Genomic DNA, 24,850 nt, shown 5'->3' with positions numbered 1-24,850 from the left:
AAGGGAAGTTCACCCCTGTAAGAGTTATCATGGGAAAAGGGGAGGGGATGAGTGAGTGGCCCCACCCTCTCCTGGACCATACCAGGCCACACACCCTCAACCCAAAGCACCTTGTCTCCATGTTGATGAGGACAAGGGCCTCTCCTGACAACCCTGGGCGGTGGTTGTGGGGTCTGCAGACAAGGGGCTTATCAGAGGGAGAAGACCGGAGGAAGATTTTTAATAAAGGACCCCCAAAAACCGTCTCTTGTCATTATTTACACTACAATGCCTTTTTTTGGGGTGAAGGGGTAGGGGAACAATGTACCCCATACTCATTCACATAGGGAGGGGTTCCAGAATTTGGGGGCCCCCCTATTACAGGGGGTGTCCAGATTTCGATAAGCCCCCTGCCCGTGGACCCCCACAACCACCACCCAGGGTTGTCGGGAAGAGACCCTTGTCCTCATCAAAATGGGGACAAGGTGCTTTGGGGTGGGGGGTGCAGAGCCCTCCCTGCTCCAAAGCACCCACCCCCCCATGTTGAGGTTGTGTGGCCTGGTATGGTCCAGGAGGGGGTGGGGCCACTTGCTCATCCCCTCCCCTTTCCTGACCTGCACGCTCGGATAAAGGTCTGGTATGGATTTTTTTTTGGGGGGGGGGGGGGACTGGAAAAACAGCGTGGGGCTCCCCACAAAATCCATACCAGACCCGAAGGGCCTGGTTTGGAACCCCGGGGGGACCCCCACACCGTTTTTTTCCCCATTTTGGCATGGAGTTCCCCCTCATGATCCTCAGAGCACAAGTTGTTCCACAAGTCGGATCATCCTGATCCGACTAGTGGTGCGACCTGCATTCAAATCAATGGGCTCCCATGGGGAACCATTGATTTTCACATTAAAAAAAAAAAAAACGTATAACGTAGCTTAATGCTGTATAAGCAACATTATGCAACACTACGCAGTCTTTAGCAGCGTCAGATGTTTTTACAGCTCTGACGCTGGTCCTCAGAACGCAATAGCCATGGGTTTTTTTTTGCAGCTTCAAAACATCTATGCCACTTACGGCTGCAAAACGTCTGCGTGTGCATAAGGCCATAAGATAACATGGAGGGGCATTTTTAACCACTTAAGCCCCGGAGGATTTGGCTGCTAAACGACCAGGGGTTATTTTGCGATTCGGCACTGCGTGACTTTAACGGACAATTGCGCGGTTGTGCGACGCTGTACCTAAACGAATTTGGCGTCCTTTTTTTCCCACAAATAGAGCTTTCTTTTGGCGGTATTTGATCACCTGTGCGATTTTTTGATCACGCGCTATAAACAAAAAAAGAGCGTCAATTTTGCAAAAATAGCAATATTTTTCCCTTTTTTTATATGAAATTCCCCCCAAAAAAAATGTAAAAATCAAAATTTTTTAACGTTTTCGGCCAATTTGTTTTATGCTACCTATGTTTGGTAAAAAAAAAAAAAATCGCAAAAAGCGTATTTTGATTGGTTTGCGCAAAAGTTATTGCGTTTACTGACTAAGGGAAAGATTTTTGTCATTTTTGTTGTTTTTTTTTTAACGCGTAATGGCGGCGATCTGCGATTTTTTTTGCGGTACTGCGACATTGTGGCGGACAGATCGGACCCTTGACTGACATTTTTGACACTTTTGGGGTAACCAGTGACATTTCTACAGTAATCAGTGCTATATATATGCACTGTTACTGTAAAAATACACTGGTAGTGAAGGGGTTAACTTTATTTGAGAGGGAGGGGCTGTGTGTGTCCCTAGGGGCGTGATTCTAACTGTGATTGGCTGTGGCTGCAGCTGTATGCAGAGTGATCAACGGATCTACATAGTAGATCCATATGATCAGCTCTCATACAGAGGGGAGAATGACAGGCAGCTTGTTTACACAAGCTGCCTGACTTTCTCCCTCTCCCCCGCCGATCGCAGAGTGGCCGGCGGACATCGGGTCCGCCGGTCACACGCGCGGGGGGGGGGGGGGGGGGGGTCCGTGACCACGCGGGAGCGAGAGCGCGCCTCCGGCGGCGCGCGCTCGCTCCCTAGACCCTCACAAGCTAGTGACGTAGCCCTACGTCACTTTGCCTGTGAGGGGCTGACCGCCGACGTAGATCGGCGTGCGGCGGTCGGCAAGTGGTTAAGCTGCAAAAAAAAAAAAAAAAAAAAGTCTGATGCTCCTAAAAGCAACTGCAAAAACGCCCTGTATGCATAAAGCCGTAAAAATATTTGGCTGTAGCAGGAGAGAGTTTGTTCGCCGAAGGGTCAGTACAATAGTAATTCTCTGCAGGCAACAGTAAAGCATGGTGAAGGTTCCGTGCAAGTTTGGGACTGCATTTCGACAAATGGAGTTGAAGATTTTGTAAGCAAGAATGGTGTCCTAAATGCTGGGAAATACAGGCAGATACTTATCCATCATGCCATACTATCAGGGAGGCTTTTGATTTGCCCCAAATTTATTCTGCAGTAGGACAACCCCAAGCATTCAGCCAATGTTATTAACTACATCCCATCCGCGCTACAGCCTATATACGGCTGCAGCACGGACTCGAATTTTCGGGAGGCCGTTTTTAAACGGCCTCCCAGAAGCAGGCTCCCCGCGCGCTCCCGCGAGCGCGCATCGGGGAGAATCTGTGTCGGCCGTGTCCCTTGGACACGGCCGATCACAGATCGTGGTGAATGGCCAATCACAGCGGCCATTCACCATGTGATCGGACCATCCAATGAGAGATGATCTCATATGTAAACATATGAGATCATCTCTCATCGCCGGCGCTCCTTCCTCACACGGAGCCTGCAGTGTGAGGAAGGAGGGGGAGCCTCACAGCGCTGGGGACACAGAGACATGTAATCAGGGCACCGATCACCAGTGCCCTGATTACTGCAAGGTAAAAAAACATACACACATTGCCCCCAACAGTGCCCGCCATCAGTGTCCCCCATCAGTGCCCACAATCAGTGCCCATAGTGCTGCCAGTCAGTGCCCATCAGTGCCTGCTCATCTAGGCACTGATGAGCACTGACTGGCAGCACTATGGGCACTGAGTGTGGGCACTGATGGTGCTGCCCACCAGTGCTCATCAGTGCCGCCCATCAGTGCTCATCAGTGCCACCCGTCAGTGTCCATCAGTGCCATCCGCCAGTGCCCATCAGTGCCGCCTCTCAGTGCCCATCAGTGACGCCCATCAGTGGCGCCTCTCAGTGCCCAGCAGTGCCGCCTCTCAGTGCCCAGCGTGCCACCTCTCAGTGCCACTTCTCAGTGCCCAGCAGTGCCGCCTATCAGTGCCGCCTATCAGTGCTCATCAGTGCGGCATATTAGTACCTCCTCATCAGTGCCCATAAGTGCCACCTCATCAGTGCCCATAAGTGCCACCTCATCAGTGCCCATCAGTGCCACCTCATCAGTGCCCATCAGTGCCGCCTCATCAGCGCACATCAGTGAAGGAGAAAAATTTATTTTCAAAATTTACTCGCAGAAAATAAGAAAAACTTTTTTTTTTTTTTCAAAATTTTTTGTCTTTATTCTTTTTTTTTGTAAAAAATAAAAAACCCAGAGATGATTAAATACCACCAAAAGAAAGCTCTATTTGTGTGAAAAAAATGATAAAAATTTCATATGGGTACAGTGTAGCATGACCGCGCAATTGTCAGTCAAAGTGTGACAGCGCTGAAAGCTGAAAATTGGCCTGGATGGGAAGGGTGTTTAAGTGCACAGAAGGCAAGTGGTTAAGAACAAGAGTCTTGGAAGTGATGGTTTGGCCCCCACAAAACCCTGATCTCATCATCAGAGTGTCTGGAATCACATGAAGAGGCAGAAGGATCTGAGGAAGCCTTCATCCACATTAGATCTGTGGTTAGTTTGGAACAACCCATCTGTCAAGTGCCTTCAAAAACTGTGTGCAAAGAACAACTGATGTTCTTTAAAAGGCTAAGGGTTGTCACAACAAATATTGATTTGATTTGGATTTTACTTTCCATTGTGTTAATTGATAAAAATAAACTATGAATACTTCTATTTTTAAAAGCAATCTTAATTTACAGCATTTTGTTACACCTGCCTAAGGGTCAGTTCACACCACACACAGTCCAGTGCATTGCTTTTCTGCATCAAAAACATAGAAAGTAGGTTATAAGGTTTCCAATGGCACAGTTCACACCAGTACGGTTGGTTCCTGAAAAAGAAAAAAAAACTAGAACATGCTGCATTTTTCCTGCACTGGACTGTACTGAAATGCAGTAAAACACATCAAATAATGCACAAGACCCCAGTATAATGAAAAAAAAAAAAAAAAAAAACACAGAAAAAAAAAAAGATACAGCATCTGCAATGCATCTGGAAACGCATCAAAAACACAGAGGAACACATTTAAAAACGTGCATGCAGAAATGCATCTGATCTGGAGTGCGTTTTTGTGGTGTGATCCAGCTGTAAAAAACGTTTACACGGTACTGTATTTTTCATTCTTTGTGTCTACTGTGGCCTCTTTGCAGCACTTTCATGTCTACATGTGCTTGCTCCAGTGCCAGCTGCATCTGAGAAATAGAAAAATGGTCACCCAATACCAGGAAGAGCCTGGACAAGGCCATATATGGCTGGACTACTAGGTATTTTAATGAAAGTTGTCAATTTAAAAACAAACTGAAAATAAATATGAATTTGCAAATACTGTACGTGTAAAAGATTATATGAGATTTTAGCTATTGTGTTGACATCTACTTTAACCACTTAAGCCCCGGAAGATTTTACCCCCTTCCTGACTAGGGCCCATTTTGCGATTCGGCACTGCGTGACTTTAACGGACAATTGCGCGGTCGTGCGACGCTGTACCTAAACTAATTTGGCGTCCTTTTTTTCCCCACAAACAGATCTTTCTTTTGGTGGTATTTGATCACCTGTGCGATTTTTTGATCATGCGCTATAAACAAAAACAAAGCGTCGATTTTGCAAAAATAACAATATTTTTCACATTTTTTTATATGAAATTCCCAAAAAAAAATATGTAAAAATCAAAATTTTTTAACATTTTAGGCCAATTTTCTTTTTTTACCATATGTTTGGTAAAAAAAAAAAAAAAAAAAAAAAAAAAAAAAAAAATCGCAAAAAGCGTATTTTGATTGGTTTGCGCAAAAGTTATTGCGTTTACTAACAAAGGGAAAGATTTTTGTCATTTTTGTTTTAACGCGTAATGGCGGCGATCTGCGTTTTTTTTTGCGGGACTGTGACATTGGGGCTGACAGATCGGACCCTTGACTGACATTTTTTACACTTTTGGGGTTACCAGTGACATTTCTACAGTAATCAGTGCTATACATATGCACGGTTACTGTAAAAATGACACTGGCAGTGAAGGAGTTAACTGTATTGGAGAGGGAGGGGTTAAGTGTGTCCTAGGGGCATGTTTCTAACTGTGATTGGCTGTGGCTTGATGTGTAAGAAAAGTGATCAACGGTCCTACATAGTAGAACCGTTTGATCACCATTCTTACACAGGGGAGAATGACAGGCGGCTTTGTTTACATTAGCCGCCTGCCTTTCTCCCGCTGTCACGGACGATAGCGAGTGCCCGGCGAACATCGGGTCCGTCGGGCACACGCGCAGGGGGGTCCGTGACCGAGCGGGAGCGCGCATCCGGCGGCGCGCGCTCGCTCGCTCCCAAAACCCTTACAGGCTAGCGACGTAGCCCTACGTCGCTTTGCCTGTGAGGGGCTGACTGCCGACGTAAATAGTCGTTCGGCAGTCGACAAGTGGTTAAGTGGGCTTGCACAAACTATTCTTTAAATCCTGACAAAAATGCTCCAGTTTTTGGCAATTTGGTTGTTTGCTATAATTTCAGTGGGTTAAAGTAATTGTAAAGATCACCTTGTAAAACAACCCATTCAGTTTAAAACAGAAATGAAAGGCAAAACTTTTGTGTATAGATATAAAAAAAAAAAAACAACACACACACATTATAAACACCATTCCTTCTGTTCTCAACTGCATAAGAGCTGGGGGAAGAATCAGCAGCACACTGAGCGTCCCAGTGAAAGGCTGAGCAGAGGGGGGGGGGGGTGCCAGGCTAAGCCTGATCATTGGAGGAGAACAGGCTGGGTTCCCAGCGCAGCTAGAGAACTGACCACTGTGTGTTCCTCTGCTTAGTGTGGCCAATTTTTAATAGGAAAGTAGAGGGACTGGCAGGAACACCGGGGATTTCACATAAAGGAAGCAATACAAAGAGAACAGGATGCTTTTTCATATGAGTACATGGTACTGCAGGCACATATCAGGAATCTGAAATGTTGGTTTTAAGACTACAGTAAATCAGTAAGGCAGTAAACACCTTGGTAAAGACTTTGTGATTTAACAGTTTGCAGCAGCAGGCTTTTTCTATCATATTGGTTACTTTACAATGACCAGCACTCCAAAATCAATAATCAACTATGTTTTGGTGGCAGAGGAGTTTCTGTACAGATTACTGATAAAGATCCCTAAAGGTTACATTCCTTTCATTTTTCTGCAGCAAGTCAAGCACTATGGAAATGCCTTAGATATATGGTTCTATTTAAACACTAGTAGTAAATATTTGCCTACTTTTTCCCATCGCTGTCCAATATTACATTTATCTTCGAAAAAGTGACATGCCACAAAGATTCAGACTCGGCCACATTAAGAACCATAATATTCACAGAGTCCAGATGTATAGACAGCAGCTGTAGAAATGCAAGAGATGGACAAATATCAATAAAATGAAGTACATTTTCTCTCATTACATTTTCATTCTCATTACATTTCTGCTTTGTTCTTTTTTGTTAAAATCAATCTCCCTCCTTAAAACGAAATGAAAGTTAAACTTTTTTTTCCATTAAAATAATAAAAAAAAAAAAAGAAGAAGAAGAGGTTACACTTACCTGCTCTGTGCAATGATATTGCACAGAGCGGTCCCTTACCTCCTCTCATGGAGTCCCCCGCTGGCACGGTTTGCTCCTTCTCTCATCCAGATGCACCCTCAGCAAGCACGGTGCTGAGGGGGCATCTGTGCAGGTGCGCTCCTGAACTGGGCTGTGTGCATCTATAGACCAAACAGCGCTGGTAAGACCCGCCCCCTTACACTTCATGTAAGACCAGGAAGAAAGGAGAACAGGCTGCAGCCAGGACAGGGCTAAATCGCGAGAGGGTGGTGGACAGAGGGGACAAGTAGAAGGGAGTTTTTTACCTTAATGCAGAGAATGCATTAAAGTGTAACTCCACTTTTGTTAAGAAAAAAAAAAATTCCCCTCTGGGAGATCTATGTATATTACATAGATTATAACAACCTATGTTGCAGATTCCTACCTTTTGTTATTCTGAAGAAATCCCTGTTTGTTCCTCTGGGCTTAATGGGTCTAATCGGAGTGGTTTCATAATTATCAATCAGCTGTTCAGCTGCAGAGCACCAATGAGGAACTCTGCTGGGCCTGCATCCTTTTAGACATGTTCCTATTGGGTAGTACTTTACCAAAAATGAAATATTTGTTGCAGGGGATGCCAGAAATCTGACTTGTATCTTAGGCAGATTTCTGTGAAAATTGGTGAGCCAATCACACAAGCAGGAAATTATGTTTCTGGGGTGTGGTCAGTAGACATTCTGTGTACAGAACAACTCCAGGTAGCCATATTGTATTGCATTTTCAGAAAATTACGGCAGCTGCGGATTGAAAAGGAAAGGTCATTTTTTTCTTAACATTCAATTACAATATGATTTGTGTCACAGTTGTATATGCTGTATTATTTTTTCTTTATTTGCTAATTTTTTTCTCCACGAAAGTGGAGTTACCCTTTAAAGAGGAAGTAAACCCTCCTCAGGAAGTTGTACCTATAGGTAAGCCTATGTTAAGGCTTACCTATAGGTACTGTAAATATCTCCTAAACATGTACCGTTTAGGAGATATTTACATTTGATGCAGCCAGTGACGTCACTGGCGCATGCGTTCTGAAGGAACGGCAGATCGTGCCGTTCCCTCAGAGCCCTGTGCCGTGACCATCGGCTCCCGCGCGCGTGCGCGGGAGTGACGTCACCGCGGCTCCGGCCAATCAGATGGCCGGATGCCGCGATCCCGGAAGACGGGCGACTGTACATGTCGCCCGTCATAGAGGTAAGAGAGCGGCGCGGCGAGGGCTCGTTCTAAGGTAAGTATTTGATAATGAGCTAGTATGCGATGCATACTAGCTCATTATGTCTTTATCTTTCAGGATGTAAAGAAAATAAAAAAAAAATTATCGGTTTACAACCTCTTTAAAGTAAAAAAACGAAAAACAAAAACACACCTCACAGATCCCTGAATCAACACAAGCAATGTTGATGCAGGGGTCATTGTATTCTGACAGCGGGGACTCTGCCCCCTCCCACCAGAATACACTGATTAGCATTGTCCTGCACAAGCTGATTGATTGCTGGTTTTTCAGTATGACCGTTCGATAGAAGCCAGTCATTACACCCACTCCCATTGAACAGACAGCGGTACACACAGACGTTAATTCAGCCTGCTGAACTGGCCAACGGTAGATGTATATCCAGAGTTAGCCTTCAGAACCACTTTAATTTGACATTTGGTATGTTGAACAGCAGACCTTTAAAATACGAATACCTATTAAGTCAGAGCTAAACAGGATTTTTAGACATCCATAGAAAATGTTCCTAAAGTGCCCTTCTGCCTTAAAGTGGAAATTCAGCCTAAAACTAAAAAATCTCTAAATCTACTTGCAGTCACAATCCAAGACTAGCCTATATAGCCCTGTAAAAAGTAAAAGTAAAAAAAAGTCGCTATACATACCTTTACTGCAGCTGATCCAGTCCAGTCTCCAGCGGTGGAAGCTGTGTACAGGAGACAGCCAACATCAGCTCGAAAATGCCCAGGAAGTGACGTCACCCATAGACTTCCTATGGGGCTTCCCTTGTCAGCTGCCTCTTCTGCACCCATTTATACAGAGAAGCCACTGCTGACAGCTCAGCATAGGACTGGACCGGAGAGGCTTTAGAAAAAGGTATGTATAGCGATTTTTGCTTTACAGGGCTAGATAGATTAATCTTAGATTGTGGCTGCAAGTAGGTTTAGAGATTTCAGTTTTAGGTTTTTTTAGGTTTTCAGTTTTAGGCTGATCTACTTTAAAATTGGTAAAATGATCTTCAATTGTCTTATTTACACCGACTTTAGTTCCTACATATTATTAAGCAATATCTGACAATTCCTTTCCAAAGCAATGGTTATTTTGAGAGCCTGAGAAACACAATGGTCCAAGCCCCGTCAAAACCAATATATTGTTTATTAGTACCATGGTACACAAAATAAAATTTGAAATTTTTATAAACGATTGTCTTATATTATACTCTTCGATTTATATGCATGATAATCATGAATTCATCTAAAACTCAGATTTCAGAAACAGACAGATGCCAAATAGTTCAACTATTCTCCAGTGTCAGACATCGTTAAGACATTTAAGTAATCAAAGATCTTTGCAGTCGATTCCAACTCAGGCACAAAAACAACAAGGGTATCCCAATATTAGGAGTAGTGCTGGGTACTAAAAATGCAAATATGGTAACAAAATGCAGGCTCACATAGAGCAGGACCTGTGGAAAGCAGCACACAAACCAGCACTGATAAATCAGAGGTAGGAATAGTATAGGTTACAGGGGAGCACACTGTATAGACTTTGTATAAGATGTACCCACTTTGAGAGTCATAGGTCACTATCAGGAGAGGACTGGGAAGAGTAGGGTGCGTAAAAGCAGGGCAGGGACAAGGGGTGGGCAGGAGGAAAGGCTACCTTGGGCGCAATGGTCTACTGTATGGATGGGGGCGCCTTCCTTCTGTTACAAGGCTGACAAGAGTAGTGACAGCGGCAGTGATTTTTGACAAGTGAAAGACTACTGGGCATAGGGCTGGGGATCCCCTAAGTTTGCAAATCATGAACGGGGCGGGGATGCAGTTCGGCATCTTTGCCTTGGGCACTGGATGACCTTGTCCCGGCACTGCGTAAAAGAGCAATGATAAGAACTTTTGAACAATGAAAATACTCATCGTACAAACAGAGTCGGTTTACACTATGGCAACACGACTCTGTACTACTTCGGGGGCGCCCTGTGAAGTCCTGTGCATCGCGACTTCGGCGCGACTTGCACGGACTTCATATAATGAATGTCTATGCAAGTCGCTCCGAGGTCGCCCCGAAATAGTACAGGACCCTTTTTCTAAGTCGGAGCGACTTGTGTCGCTCCTATTAGAACGGGTCCTATAGCAGTCAATGGACCGCGAGGGATCAAGACTTGTGAGGCTGACAAGTCGCCTGACAAGTCGCGGCAGTGTGAATCAAGTCACACAGACACTTTCAAAAATTTTTTTGAAAGGCAAATGTTACTTTTTTGTGGGACAAAAGGGAAAACAAAACTATCCACTTGCCATTCTTTGAGACATCTACCAGTTTTGGAGCCACAAAACTTACTTGTGATAAGACTTTTAACACTGATGGACTAATTGATGTGCTGTCCCCACTTCTACCTGGGGCGGCTTCTGAAGGAGCACTGGGTGTCCTTTGGTGGGGCAGCGATAATCCTTGAAGGTCTGTTCGAATACGCACCTCTCCAAAACACAGGGCAAAATAATGACTAAAAAAAAAAAGAATTAAAAAAAGACACACAATGACTACAATGCATGAATTGCACTGTAATAAAAATAGTACATGCAACACACGCAAAAGCTAAAACAAGTGTATGTGCCCAAGGAAAGAGAAGTCACACATGGATTATAATAATAAAAGCAAAGTACTTACTGTAACTCATGATTCAGTAGTTTGCTAGACACCCAGATGCTATCAATTTCCTATAGGGAACAAAAATAAATAAATATATATATATATATATAAAAATTACAGTGGTGTTTTAGCTTAACTGGAAAGGAACAAAAAAAAAAAAAAAAAAAAGAAGATTTCAAGCATTTTATAGATGTCAGTTAACCAAACCTCAAATGACCATACAACAGAACAGCAGCAATATTACAAAAAAAAAAGAAAAAAAAAAATGGTCATACACATGGCAATCCTCAATCAATATCAATCCTTTCGACCAGCGTTTGATGCAGGTAGGCAGCCTAATGCTCCTTTCACACTATCCGTCTGTCAGACGGATTCCGTTTTTCTCAGCGGGGGATCGAGCCGCCGATCCCCCGCTGAGCAGGAGGATGACAGCTGTGTCTCCGCGCTGCGTGCGGAGACACAGCTGTCAGTTCCCCATGCATCTCTATGGGGGAATCAGATGGGAACGGACCGTAGATCTGTTCTCATCCGATCCCATCCGATCCGCTGGACGGATGGAAAATAGGGTTTCCATCCGTCCAGATTTGACGGATCGGATCGGGTGTCAGCGGACATGTCTCCGATGACATCCGATGCCCCATAGGAATGCATGGGGGGGGGACCGTTCAGATCCGCCAAAAAAACGGACAGGCAAATCTGAACGGTCCGCCTGTGTGAAAGGGGCCTTATGGGTTACATGGTTTCTTTTCCTCTAACAAAATAACCACACAGGGAAAAAAAATTAAAGCCAATAATCCACTTATTGCTTACCACCTTCTGACTTCGAATGATCTTTAAGAATAAATGCTGCTTATCTTGACGATCATCCCATCAGTGCCACCCAGAGCCTCTAGGAAGTGAATAAGCAAATAACTTTCTGATGGCTGATCGAAACATAAGCATAAACACCCCATTCCCCTACAACAATGTCTGAACCTGCTAATACGTATGTACTAACAGTTTAGGATGTCTGATCCTGCTGGCTGTTTAATACCCTTCCTCTAACAGATTTGTTTTACGTGCACTTTCAGAACTCAACAACAGCCTCTCTGTAGCAACTAACCTAGGAATAAGCCTATATTTTATATGCTGAGACAATTTAAAGAACTTCCGGAAAGAAAAAAAAAAAAACTTTCCCATGCAGTGGGGCTGTGCCCGCACTGCATGGATTAACTGCTTGTTTTGTCCAGGGGCACACAGAAAAGCTATACTTAACTGATCCTTCGATCTTCCGGAAAAAAGTCGCCCCCCCAATGTTCAACAGTGGACTGTTCCTGCTGTTCTCAAGCCCAGAGTTGGTCTAACGGGCCATGACGATGCCAGGAACAGTCCATGCACAAGACAATTAGTGTGCGTGGGGAGGTCAAGGTTGGAAAGGGACCGGTCCTGTGCTCAGAAGATCAGCGGATTAGGTAAGTATATCTGTGTTCTCTTTACCCCTAGACAAAAGCAGGCAGTTCACCTATGCAGTTCACTTCCGGTGCGACGCCGCATTCCCTGCTAAACAGCTTCTGGGCATGCCCAGAAGCTGTGGAGGAATGCGGCGCCGCACCAGAAGTGACGAGAGGGACCAGTGCAGGGGCATTCTGGGAGAAGAAGAAGACACAGAAGAGGATGCAGAAGAGGATGGCGCTGGCTTCAGCTGCCCACATCCGAGATGGCAACGCTGGAGAAGAAATTTTAAAACTGAGTATTTCTTCTTGCAGGCAAGTGCGAACCGGGACAGATCAGAGGCTATCCATTGTGGAATGTACTAGCCCTGACTGTCCCGGGGGTATGTTCATTGAAATTTTTTTTTGTGGCCGGAACTCCGCTTTAAGTTTTATACTGTTTGGTCTAGCCCAGAGAGCAGGCAGAGCATGCACACCCTGAGTGCCACAATCTGGCTTTGTAATTTGGCAACTGCACCAGCAGACAAAACAAATTACCCAAATTTGAACACAACAAATTAGGAGATAAAAAGCTTTGAAGGCATATACTGTATGGTGGCTGTGTGGGTAGCATACAGAATCACAGTCATGTCTGGCACAAGCATTGGATTACATTTGGAGAGGGCCTTTGTTCTCCAGCATCCTACAGAACATGCAATAGACTGGAAGCAAGATGGGAATGATCAGAATGTAAATACTCTGCCAGCCTCAGGGCAGGTTGGGCAGTATGAAATTATCTCTTCTCGGCATCTGTGGTATATGGTTATAATAGGAAAGTTGCAGTAGCTGAATTCTGAAAATACTTTTAAATGTGTGCTTAAAAAAGGGTGGGCACAGGCAACTAATTATTCTGGGCGCCTGGTTGAGGAAATCGGCAGATTGGCCACTTAATCAGCTTTTTTTTTTTGCAAATTCTGTTAAGAGAATGAAAGATGTGTGGCCTGTTCTATTAAACTCCGCTGCCAATGTCAAGATATCAGGAAACAGGAAAACGTTAAAGACATGTTCAGAAGTGATTTTCCTTTATTTTATGAAAGTTCTATCACCCCAGGGATGCAAAAGGAATATAGGAAAAAAAACGGTTCCCGTTCAGCTCTCATCACATTCTCACCAAGGTTTGTTGCTGTTGCTTTCCAAACTTCAGACTGATGTTCTTGAGCTTTAGGAACCCCAGACTCCCGATTCTTAACTCAGCCCCGAGTTTTCTCTCACACCAGCTCGTTGCCAGGCGATCGAGCAGCCATCTGCAATAGAGTACATATGTAGTAACATTAGAAAAAGACCAAGTGGTCCATTGAGTCTTTAGGTTTTTCTTTATAGTTTTTAACATTTTTGTCCATAGAATACATTTTAAACAAGCTCATAGGACCCTGGCATATTCTATACACGCTAACCCCCCTTCAAGAGACTCTGTAGAGCCGACCCCATTCCCCAGGCCTAATTTCATTGATTTACTCATCTTCCAGAAAACCACAGTTGTGGCCTTATCACCTTCAATGGGAGAGTGAGTTGGGGAGGCAGTTGGACCCGGAGGACTGCCAGACTTTTATTAGAGAATACCTACAAAATATTGTACAGATGGTACTATACACCAGCTAGGCTGGCTCATTTCATTCCAACCGATTCTCCACTCTGCTTCCGAGTATGTTCATAGGTGGGCACCATGGCACACATTTGGTGGTCTTGTCTGAAGGTATGCAGACTATGGGTCAGGGTCTACACTTTTTCATAATCTATTTCATACTGATCTTAAAAGAGACCCCTGCGAGGTTCTTCTTAGCAAGCCGATTGCAGAATTGCTTCGTCTAGAGCATCAACTAGCTTTGCATCTTTTTACAGCAATGAAATTGCGAGGGTTTGGAAAACCCATATACTTCGCTTTGAAGCAGTTAAAAATTGTATGAATGATATTATGGTGAATAAGAAGCTGACCGCTATCCTTTAGGAAGGACACCCACTAAAACTTGCTTGGGGTCTGGCAACCTTGGATTGCATATATCCAACCTTCCGGATTGGACAACGTGCTTTTCTCGATTTAGTGCTCCTCTGACGCACACCCTGCAGAATTCTCTCTCTCGTGCACAGGAATGTTGGAACAGGAAAGGGCCACCCCCAACTGTTCCCACAAAGTTGGGAGCATATAATTGTCCTAAAATACTTGGTATGTTGACTCCTTAAGAGTTCCCTTCCCTGGGGCTAAGCCCAACTCTTGAAAAACAACCCCACACCATATTCCCACTCAACCAAATGATTTGGACCAGTGCACAAAGCAAGGTCCATAAAGGCATGCATGGATGAGCGAGTTTGGAGTGGAGAAAATTGACTGGCCTGCACAGAGTCCTGACGTCAACCTAATAGAACACCTTTGGGATGAATTGGAGCGAGACTGCAAGCCAGGCCTTCTCATCCACATCAGTGCCTGTCCTCACAAATGTGCTTCTTGAAGAATGATCAAACATTTCCATAGACACACTCCTAAACCTTGTGGACAACCCTCCCAAAAGAGTTAAAGATGGTATAGCTGCAAAGGGTGGGCCAACTTAATATTGAACGCTACAGACAAAGACTGGGATGCCATTAAAGTTCATGCACGCATTAAGGTAGGCGCCCCAATACTTAAAAAACAAAAAGCAAGTTCCAGGTGCTATATTCTGTAAACCCCCACTTTGGAGTTGTATTAGCAACAGAGTGCAAAGTTATGATCTCAGTTCAACTGTGCTGCTAGCCAGTGTCATGGGATTAAATGCAATCGGATAAAAACATCAGGTACTGACAGCACTGGGGAGCTGATTAAAGCTAGTGTGGAGGATGAAACCAATGATCCATGGACAATGATCGGTAAAAATACTGTCATTTTATTTGTAACATTAAAGGATTTATGGGCCAGAAGGTATACAAAACATTACCACACTGGCGCTGGAGAAGAGGAGGACACTGAAGGACAAGTGGGTCCTGGGTAGGGTGAACCGTAAGAGTTGCCAAGCAGCGTGGTTAAAGATGGGAATCCAAGCCGGCGCGACTGGATGCTGCCACTGAGGCACCTTAGGAGGAAGTATGGTGCCCAGAAGGGAAGAAGCCGCTCAACCAGTGTGGAACGCATGCGTCCCTGTTGCCATGACTATGCATTTTGCACGCATACACTTTATCAAACCTAAGCGGTGTCTGTCTTGGATTCCCTGCAGCTATCACCATCTTCATCCACGGTGCTTGACTTTTTAAAGTTCACCCTACCCAGGACCCACATGTCCACCAGTGCCCTCGTCTTCTCCAGCACCAATGTGGTCACGTTTTGTATGTCGTCTAGACCAGTGGTCCTCAACCCTGGCCTACAGGGCCCACTAACAGGCCAGGTTTGCAAGATAACTGAAATACATCCCAGGTGATCTCATTTGCTGCTCAGTGATTGCAGTACTCTAGTCTGCATCTCCCCAAGGTAATACTTAAAATCTGGCCTGTTAGTGGGCCCTGAGGACCGGAGTTGAGGACCACTGGTCTAGACCATACATCCTTTAAGGTTGTGTTGGTCTGTATTTGCAGCGCTGCTCAAAAGTGTTAATGTGCAAATATACCATAAATTACAATAAAATTCAAAAGTGCATAATGAAATTCATATGTGCATAATAAATAAATAAAACTGCATAATGAAATATATCATCAAGTGCAATGGTGCTGTGCTAAAAGTGTGCATAAACGACCTGTTAAATATCACCATAAAACAAGTGCAGTAATAAAACTCATATAAAGTCCATAATAAAAGTCCTTTTTCAAATTATAAAGTGCTGGTGCTCATCCGTGTTGCTTGTGGGGTCTCCCCCTTTGCGGATGTACTTACCACAATCTGGCTTAGGCTCCATGTACACGGGACGTTGTTAAAAGTCCCTTTGAATGCTGGAATTTTTAGGACGTTTGAAACGTCCGTTCAGTCGCGTTTGTACCCGCGTTTAGCGGGCGTTTAGCAGCGTTTGTGGGCGTTTGCGTTTAGAAGCGTTCCTAGAGGTCAAAAAAATGATTCCCCTTTAAAATGGAAAAACGCGAACGCTAAACGTGGGTCATCGCGTTCAGACGCGTTCGGACGCGTTTAGACGCGTTTAGACGCGTTTGTGCGTTTGAAACGCCGGGAAACACACGTTCGAACGCAAATAATTGCGTTCTAAAAACAGTCCCTGAACGCAACTGCCTGCAAATGACTGTAAACGACCTGGTGTACATGGACAGATAAGATAAAATGTAGATGGGTTCAGGGGCTTCTGAAAAAAACGCCCAACTGCTCCTAAACGGCCATTTCCAGCGTCCCGTGTACATGGAGCCTTAAACTGAGCAGGAAATGATAATCATGGTGATCTTTGAATTCATTGATGTTGGCTAGAAATCCAATTAAGACTCCTTTTCCTCTTTGGATACTCCCAAGTGTCCTCATAAAAAGAAAAAACTTTCCATGGTGAAGCCCGTTTAAAAATGCAATTTATTAGGGTTAACAGCTACAGAAGACGCTGTGTTCAACAGCGAAACGCGTCTAGCGATTGGCCGAGAGCCCTGTCACATGATATCCGGTCGGTGAAGCGCACGCTGCGGGAGCAGTTAACCACCGAGCCGAGTGTTTTACATGTCTTTTATAACACTATGTTTGTGAGTATCCCATTGTCTGTTAACCCTAATAAATTGCATTTTTAAACGGGCTTCACCATGGAAAGTTTTTTCTTTTTATGAGGACACTTGGGAGTATCCAAAGAGGAAAAGGAGTCTTAATTGGATTTCTAGCCAACATTAATGAATTCAAAGATCACCATGATTATCATTTCCTGCTCAGTTTAAGCCAGATTGTGGTAAGTACATCCGCAAAGGGGGAGACCCCACAAGCAACACGGATGAGCACCAGCACTTTATAATTTGAAAAAGGACTTTTATTATGGACTTTATATGAGTTTTATTACTGCACTTGTTTTATGGTGATATTTAACAGGTCGTTTATGCACACTTTTAGCACAGCACCATTGCACTTGATGATATATTTCATTATGCAGTTTTATTTATTTATTATGCACATATGAATTTCATTATGCACTTTTGAATTTTATTGTAATTTATGGTATATTTGCACATTAACACTTTTGAGCAGCGCTGCAAACACAGACCAACACATTCAAAAAGCACTTGCACTTTTTATTGCAGCCAGCAGCTCATTCATCTGTTTTAATTAATTTAATTTATTCACCATAAGCGCGAGGTACACTAGTTTCACACATCCTTTAAGGTTACAAATAAAATGACAGTATTTTTACAGATCATTGTCCATGGACCATGGGTTTCATCTTCCAGCACTAACTTTAATAAGCTTCCGAGTGCTGTCAGTACCTGTTGTTTTTGCCCCAATACGTTTGGTAATATAGTGTAGATCTACAGACAATAAAGTTCTTATTTCTCGCTACATTCCGCTGTATAATTGGATGCCTTCGTTCTAATTCATTATACACTGTAGTTTGAATTTCCAAGCTGCCATGTCTAGTGACTTTTGGATCTTTATTAATATGAGGTGCCAAGCCTTGAATACGCATATCTTCCCAATTTGTTCTTGTTCAGCATACAATGTAACCATCTAACTGTTGATTTGAATTGTTAGATTGAATTGTTGGATTGAATATTATTATAATCCTTTGTAAAAGAATATATTTTGAGCATAGACCTTAGAGTAGGATTCTAAGTTTATCTTGAAAATTTTACAATTCACTACCCGACAAATTTGCGTTGAATCTAAGAGCAAGCTAAAAAAGTTAGGAGTCATTTTTTTTCTAAACTAACAAAGCTTATGGGTGAAACATGACTCATGTTCCTGAAGGTGAACTCATTTAACCCTTTCACAGCTAGAACCATTTTTGCACACGTTAAAAAAAAAAAAAATAATTTTAGGCCTGAAGATTACATAAAACATTATGTATTTTCTGAAAGCAGACACCCTCAAGAATAAAATAACGGTAGTTCCAATTTTTAATGTCATTTGATATTACCACAAATGTAAAAAGTTCAGTAAAAAACACTTTAACCACTTAAACCCTGCTCACATTGCTGCTACTGCGGCAATGTGGCACGATCCCGTCCAGCGACGTAGACCTACGTCGCTGGACTCCGCCCCTTGTGGGCGGCGCTCGCGCGCCGCCGGAGGCTCGCTCCCGCTGTGTTCAGTCACAGCGGGAGTCGGGCCAGGGGAGGAGCAGCGGCTGCTCTGCCCCGATCGTCGGGGAATCGAGTGAGGAGATCCGCCCGCCTGTGTAAACAGAGCGGGCGGATCTCCATAGTGACAGGGACTGACAGATCGGAGTGTTCAGCATAGCTGGACATCCGATCTGTCCTTCTGTCACTCAGTAACCTCCCCCCCCCACACGTCAGTAAGCACCAGGCATACATTAACCCCTCCCTCTCCAATAAAATTAACCCCTTCCCTGCCAGTGTCATTTTTACAGTAACAGTGCATATATATAGCACTGATTACTGCAGTAATGTCACTGGTACCCCCAAAAGTGTCAAAAATGTCAGTCAAGGGTCCGATCTGTCTGCCGCAATGTCGCAGTCCCGCAAAAAAAAAAAAAACAAATCGCAGATCACCGCCATTACGCGTTAAAAAAAAAAAAAACACCAAAAATGACAGAAATCTTTACCTTAGTTAGTAAACGCAATAACTTTTGCGCAAACCAATCAAAATACGCTTATTGCGATTTTTTTCACCAAACATAGGTAGCAGAAAACAAATTGGCCAAAAATTTTAAAAAAATTAGATTTTTACATTTTTTGGGGGGGGGGAATTTCATATAAAAAAATGTGAAAAATATTATTATTTTTTCAAAATAAACGCGCTTTTTTTGTTTATAGCACAAAAAGTAAAAATCGCACAGGTGATCAAATACCACCAAAAGAAAGCTCTGTTTGTGGGAAAAAAAGGACATAAATTTCGTTTGGGTACGGCGTCGCATGACCGCGCAATTGTCAGTTAAAGTTGCACAGCGCCGAATCGCAAAAAGTGGCCCAGACGTAAGACAGCAAAATCCTCCTGTGGTAAAGTGGTTAAAAATGGATTTTTGTAAAATCTTACCGTAAAATCCTTTTCTCTTAGCTCATTGACAGACGTAGTCCTCGGTGATACAGCACCTTCGGGTTATGTTGCCTCCACAGGAGTAGGACTAGACAGGAAATAAAATGCTCTGGCCACACCCTAGGGGCAGTCCCAGAGGGTATATCCTCTCTCTCTCTGCCTCAGCAAATCAGTTATGTCATAAAAGCAGTCTTTAGAGAATTTAACCCAACCCAACTCAAAAAAACAGAGGGGCGGGTACTACGTCTGTCAATGAGCTAAGAGAAAAGGATTTTACGGTAAGATTTTACAAAAATCCATTTTTCTCTATCGCTCATTGACAGACGTAGTCCTCGGTGATACAGCACCTTCGGGAAGTCCCAGAGCAGTATCACAAATGAGGGGTGGGAAAATGGAAATCAAATCCAAATCTAGAAGGCCCAACCGGTGCCAACTAGAAGTTTACAATGCTCATCCTTAATGATGAGACTCAACAAAAAAAATTTCAAACAGAAAAAAACCCTTGAGGTAGACCACCGGTCTCCTCAAATTGCGGCCTGCAAAACCTTGCGGCCAAATGAGGCATCCGCCGATGCCATCACATCAATTTTATAACATTTTGTAAAGGTATGTACCGACGACCAGGTGGCCGCTTTACATACCTGGACCACTGACGCCTGATGGCGAAAGGCCCAGGAAGTACTGAGCGCTCGAGTGAAGTGCGCCCTAACAGGGAACGGAGGATTCCGACCCTTAATAGAATAAGCCTGTACCACCGTCTGACTGATCCATGTAGATATGGTCGCGGCAGACACAGGCAACCCCCTTCAAGGGCTATCCGTGATCACAAAAAGTGAGTCCGTCTTACGAAAACCACTTTAGGAAGGAAGGATGGATTCGGAAGAAGAACCACCTTATCCCTATGAACCACCAGATCTGGGGAACGACAGGATAATGCGGCCAGTTCTGACACCCTGCGTAGAGAAGTAATGGCCACCAAGAAGGCCACCTTCTGGGAATGTAAGCAAGGGAATCTCCCTAATATCTTCAAAGAGAAGTTTCTGAAGAACCGACCACACTAAATTAAGGTACCAGGCGGTAAGGGTGCGCGCACTGGCGGAGCCAGATGTCGCACCCCCGGGATGAAATTCCGCACCAAGGAATGATTAGCCAAAGGTTTCTTGAAAGAAGATTGCTAACGCCGAAAACCTGACCCTTGATCGTGCTCAAGGATAGTTTCTGCTCAACCCCTTGTTGCAGACAGACCAAAATTCGGGTCACCGAATAGGTCTGTGGGGGAAATCCAATAGATTCACACCATGCAATATAAGACTTTCATGTGCTGGAAGTCGCTTTCCTTGCTTTAACTGGAGGTAGGAATAACTGAAGCTGACACTCCCTTGTCCTTCAGTACCTGGGTCTCAATGGCCAGGCCATTAAGCCAGCGACTGTAAAGCAAGATGGAAGATCGGTCCCTGAGACCGCAAATCCTCCCTAAGAGGAAGTCTCCAAGGAGCGTCCGCGACTAGCCTCGCCAAGTCGGCGTACCAGGCTTGACGAGGTCCATCCAGAATTTCCAGAATAACTGGAATTCCCTCCACCTCTATCCTGCGAAGAAGTTCCCGCAGCAACTTGAGAGGATGGAAGGCATGCCGTAGCTGATACTGCCCCCACGGGGCGATCAGCGTTTCTGCTGCGTCCGCTAGAGGATCGTGGCGCGAGCTACAAACCTCCGCACCTTCCTGTTAGGCCAAGGTGCCAACAGATCTACATCCGGGATGTCCCAATGAAGGGACAGCTAGGGAAAAAACCTCTGGATGAAGAGGCCATATGCGATTGGATCCGAATCGGGCTGCTCTAGAGCTGCTCGATCCAGTAAATCAGACAAAATCTGATCGCTCTCAGTTCCGATACCCTTATTGGTAATCTGGATACTATCGGAAGAAATGACTTCCCCTGGTTGAGGATCGGAGACTTCCTGGTCCGCTCGCTCAACCGGATCCGATTGTCCAGGGAATCGGAATTCTGATTCCATTAAAAAAGAATCTCCTTCAGGAGAATTCGGGTATGAGACTGGGTATACGGTACTGCCTCTAGGAAGGCCACCATCAGTCCCAGCCAATTGACGGACAGCAACATCCGAATCGTTGACTGAACCTTCTGGAGTTTCCCAGCAAGGAGAAACTCTCTTGCCCAGGATGTATCCAACCTTAGGCCCAGATAGTTCAGTCTCCTGGTGGGAACCAGGGATGATCTTTGGGAAAGTGAAAAAAAAACGCTGATGTCCTGCGATGATGGGGATATAAAGATAGGCATCCTATATGTCTATGGACGCCAGGAAATCTCTTTTATGCAGGGAGGCCACCACTGTACGGATGGACTCTTTCTTCCCAAGTCCAGATTTGGGCGCACCTTGCCCTCTTTCCTGGGCATTGTGAATAGGTTCGAATAGAACCCCTGAAACCGTTCAATGTTAGAAGGGCAGAATCGCACCGGTGGAAGTGATCGAAACTCGATCCTGTGTCCTCCAGAAACCAGTGAAGACATCCCCCCCCCCACCCCAGAGATGGGTAGGGGCGCATCAGGCTATATTCTTCAGGCTTGGCTGAGCCGGACTCTTTGTTTACCCGACCAGCGCCCTTTGAAACCCCTCTGAGGGGCTTTGGAGGGTTTCGCCTTATCGCCCGCCCTCGCGGAACAAACAACTCTATATGAGCAGAAAAGGAAGGTCCTCGTTAGTTACGAGGTCTTTTTATCCTAACAGTCTGTGGCAAGACAGCAGGTGGTACCGTCTATCCTATAAAGAGGAATTCCTCAAACGGATAGCACCTAGCCATGCGTTTGGAAATAACAGGGGTTCGTTTCAAAACGACCCCATTTGGGTAAAGGAAAATCCTTCGCCCTTTTGGTAGGCTAACAAGTACCAAAAAGGAATCTCAGTCTCAGCTACCTCTGCCGGTGTAACCTCAAGACTAAAGGTTTCCCGGACGGACACAACTAGTGCATCCACCACTCTTGTGCTATGGCGGAGGCAGAAACGTGCTCCTCACTGCTGAGGAGATATTACCTGAGACAACAGCCCCCTAAGAGGGACCTGCAACTGCATTGACCAGTTCCGAATCCGTATCTGAAGTATCTGATAAACAATAGGGGTAGGCGGGGGTCGCTACTTGACCCCCGTCCCTGACAGGCCACCTCCATCCGGGATACCAAAGACTCCAAAATTGCCGATAATGCATTAAAAACAAGTGGGGTACTGGAGGGTCTTGCGGCCACCTTGAGGGGATCAGGTGGGGATACCTATGCGGCAGGGTCAATGATTATACAAGACACTTGCCAGCGACAAAAAATGACAAAGTAAAAAAAAAAAACTTTTTTTTTTTTTTTTTGTGTCCCCCAGTCGCAACAGCGCCCCTCGGTGTTACCTGCCTTTTTGGACCCCACAGAGAGAGAGACAGACCCCAAGGCTCATCCCTGATGCACAGAAGTTTTCATCAGCTTGCTCAGTGCTTGTCTTGTTACAGACAGGAAGTCTTTGGCCCTATTTCCTGGGTAAAAGAGGCGGCTCCGCCCCTTAACACGCCTGCCGGCTCCTCCCCCTGGCTCCATGAGGTGTTTGAGTCACCTCAAACATGGCCGCCCCCATGCTGGAGACACGAGGCTACACCAAAATGGCGGCCTCGTGCGATCTACCAGACAATGGCAGCGGCCTGCACAGAATAGCGGCATGTCTGCAGAAGGATCTCGGCCTCACAACCCTTCACCCTCATGGTGGTCAGCGTGGTCCGAGGTACCGGACCCTAGCGGGCCGTATGCGGTCCGCTGCTTAGCTGGAGGAATGATCTGGAATGCAGTATACATGTATAGACATCGCCCTGTGGCTACTGACAGGTAGGATACCTTATACTATCACAGTAAAGTTCTAGTACTGCCACTGACTACAATCATTTACACATCTTTACAATTAGATTGTCAGCTCCCAAACCAAGCCTCCTGGCTTCTTGTACACAAAAATCACACTCAATTAGGGGGATCTGTGACATGTTATAGGATAGAGGGGAACCCATCCTTACCATTACAGAGAGGGGCCTGCGTTCACCACAAGACCCGTCAGGGGGAAAGGGGGAACATACTACTCACCATACCGGAACCAGGCGGGCGCCAACTCCTGACAGTACCCCTCTCCACCGAGGTAGGAGGGCTGTCGACCAATACGGGCGCCGTGACTCATGGTCTTTGGCGTTTCAGCGAGACGTTTAACTCGCAGGGTCAGTCCCCGTCCAGTGGGACTATGTCGCGGCCGACCCAGCGCGGAGCTATGGCCTGCACGCGCTCGTAGGCTGAACTGGGGTGACCACTGGATCTCAACATCCCGCCCGTCGCCCAGTTCAGCTTTCTTGCTTGAAGATCTCACAGGAACATTGGAGAAAAAAAGCTGTCTAAAAAATCTTTTCTAAGAAAAAAATCCTGCCAGGACCGAAGATCCCAGCAAGGTATCTAGGTCCTTACTCCTGACTAGACAGAAAAAAACTGATTTGCTGAGGCAGAGAGAGAGAGGATATACCCTCTGGGACTGCCCCTAGGGTGTGGCCAGAGCATTTTATTTCCTGTCTAGTCCTACTCCTGTGGAGGCAACATAACCCGAAGGTGCTGTATCACCGAGGACTACGTCTGTCAATGAGCGATAGAGAAAAGTACATTTTTATCCAGGGTCTAAAAGACAGTTCATGTCTCCTCTGTGCTCCACTGAATGCACATCGCACTGCAATACATTCTTTTCCAGCCTTGATGGCTGGGGAAACTGTCAACGGGGACACAGAAGTGACGTGTCAGCAGCAAGAAGGGGAGGAGAGAGGACATGTGTCTGCTCTCCTCCCGCCTCTCTACCTGTGACACCCCCTGGAACCGGTCCCGTGGATGGGCAAGTGGAGCCCGGGATACACAGCGGAAGGGCGTGGAGCATTCGGGTGGCAGCCCCAGCACCAGGATGCAATTTCTCGTCATCATGGCAACCTGGAGCCTGGGGTTTGTCGAGCCCTGCCTACCCCATCAGCAAAGTATACAAGGTTACCATCACTGGTTCCCTTTAGAAGTTAAAGCTGTCCTGCTGTCATGCTTATCTTGGATGAATGCTTTCTGAATCTCTAATCCAGAAAACAAGCTTGCAGATGAGTTTTAATTTCACTACAGCATACTTGCCCAGGTCAGTGGCTGAAACCAGAGAAACAAAATGACAGTACAGCAAACAGCATTTTCAGCAGGTCAACAATAGCAGCACTTGTTTCGATCTAAGCACCCATTACCTTGAAAAGGCTTTCTAGTTTTAAAACGCATTCTCATAGCTAGGTGCAACGAACAATTTTGCAAATAAAATTTCTTATATAAGCCATTTATACCTCTGGCTGTTGCTGCAGGCCTAGGCCAGTAAATGCTGCATCATTTACATTCATGTTAAAGAATAAGTTCACTTTTTAGAAAAACAATAATAAATGCACATTTTTTTTGCAGGTAGAAAAAAAATGCGCATTTATTTATTTATTTTTTTTGGAGACTGTAAAGCATT

At 45.0% G+C, this 24,850-nt stretch overlaps 1 protein-coding gene across 2 annotated transcripts in view; it reads right to left on the bottom strand.

Annotated features, from left to right (window-relative positions):
* BLTP2 (bridge-like lipid transfer protein family member 2) overlaps positions 1 to 24,850 on the bottom strand; it is a 213,208-nt gene that overhangs the window by 171,013 nt on the left and 17,345 nt on the right. For both annotated transcript variants that reach the window (XM_082247020.1, XM_082247021.1), the window contains exons 2-5: positions 13,339 to 13,471; positions 10,777 to 10,826; positions 10,450 to 10,612; positions 6,559 to 6,677 (exon numbers count right to left, since the gene is read on the bottom strand). In XM_082247020.1, coding sequence (XP_082103146.1) covers positions 6,559 to 6,677; positions 10,450 to 10,612; positions 10,777 to 10,826; positions 13,339 to 13,471 — 465 coding nt within the window. The remainder of the gene's footprint in view (positions 1 to 6,558; positions 6,678 to 10,449; positions 10,613 to 10,776; positions 10,827 to 13,338; positions 13,472 to 24,850) is intronic.

This window comes from Pelophylax lessonae, assembly GCF_965119305.1.
Source record: "Pelophylax lessonae genome assembly, chromosome: 2".
NCBI lineage: Eukaryota > Metazoa > Chordata > Amphibia > Anura > Ranidae > Pelophylax > Pelophylax lessonae.
This window is presented reverse-complemented; position numbering and strand designations above follow the sequence as displayed.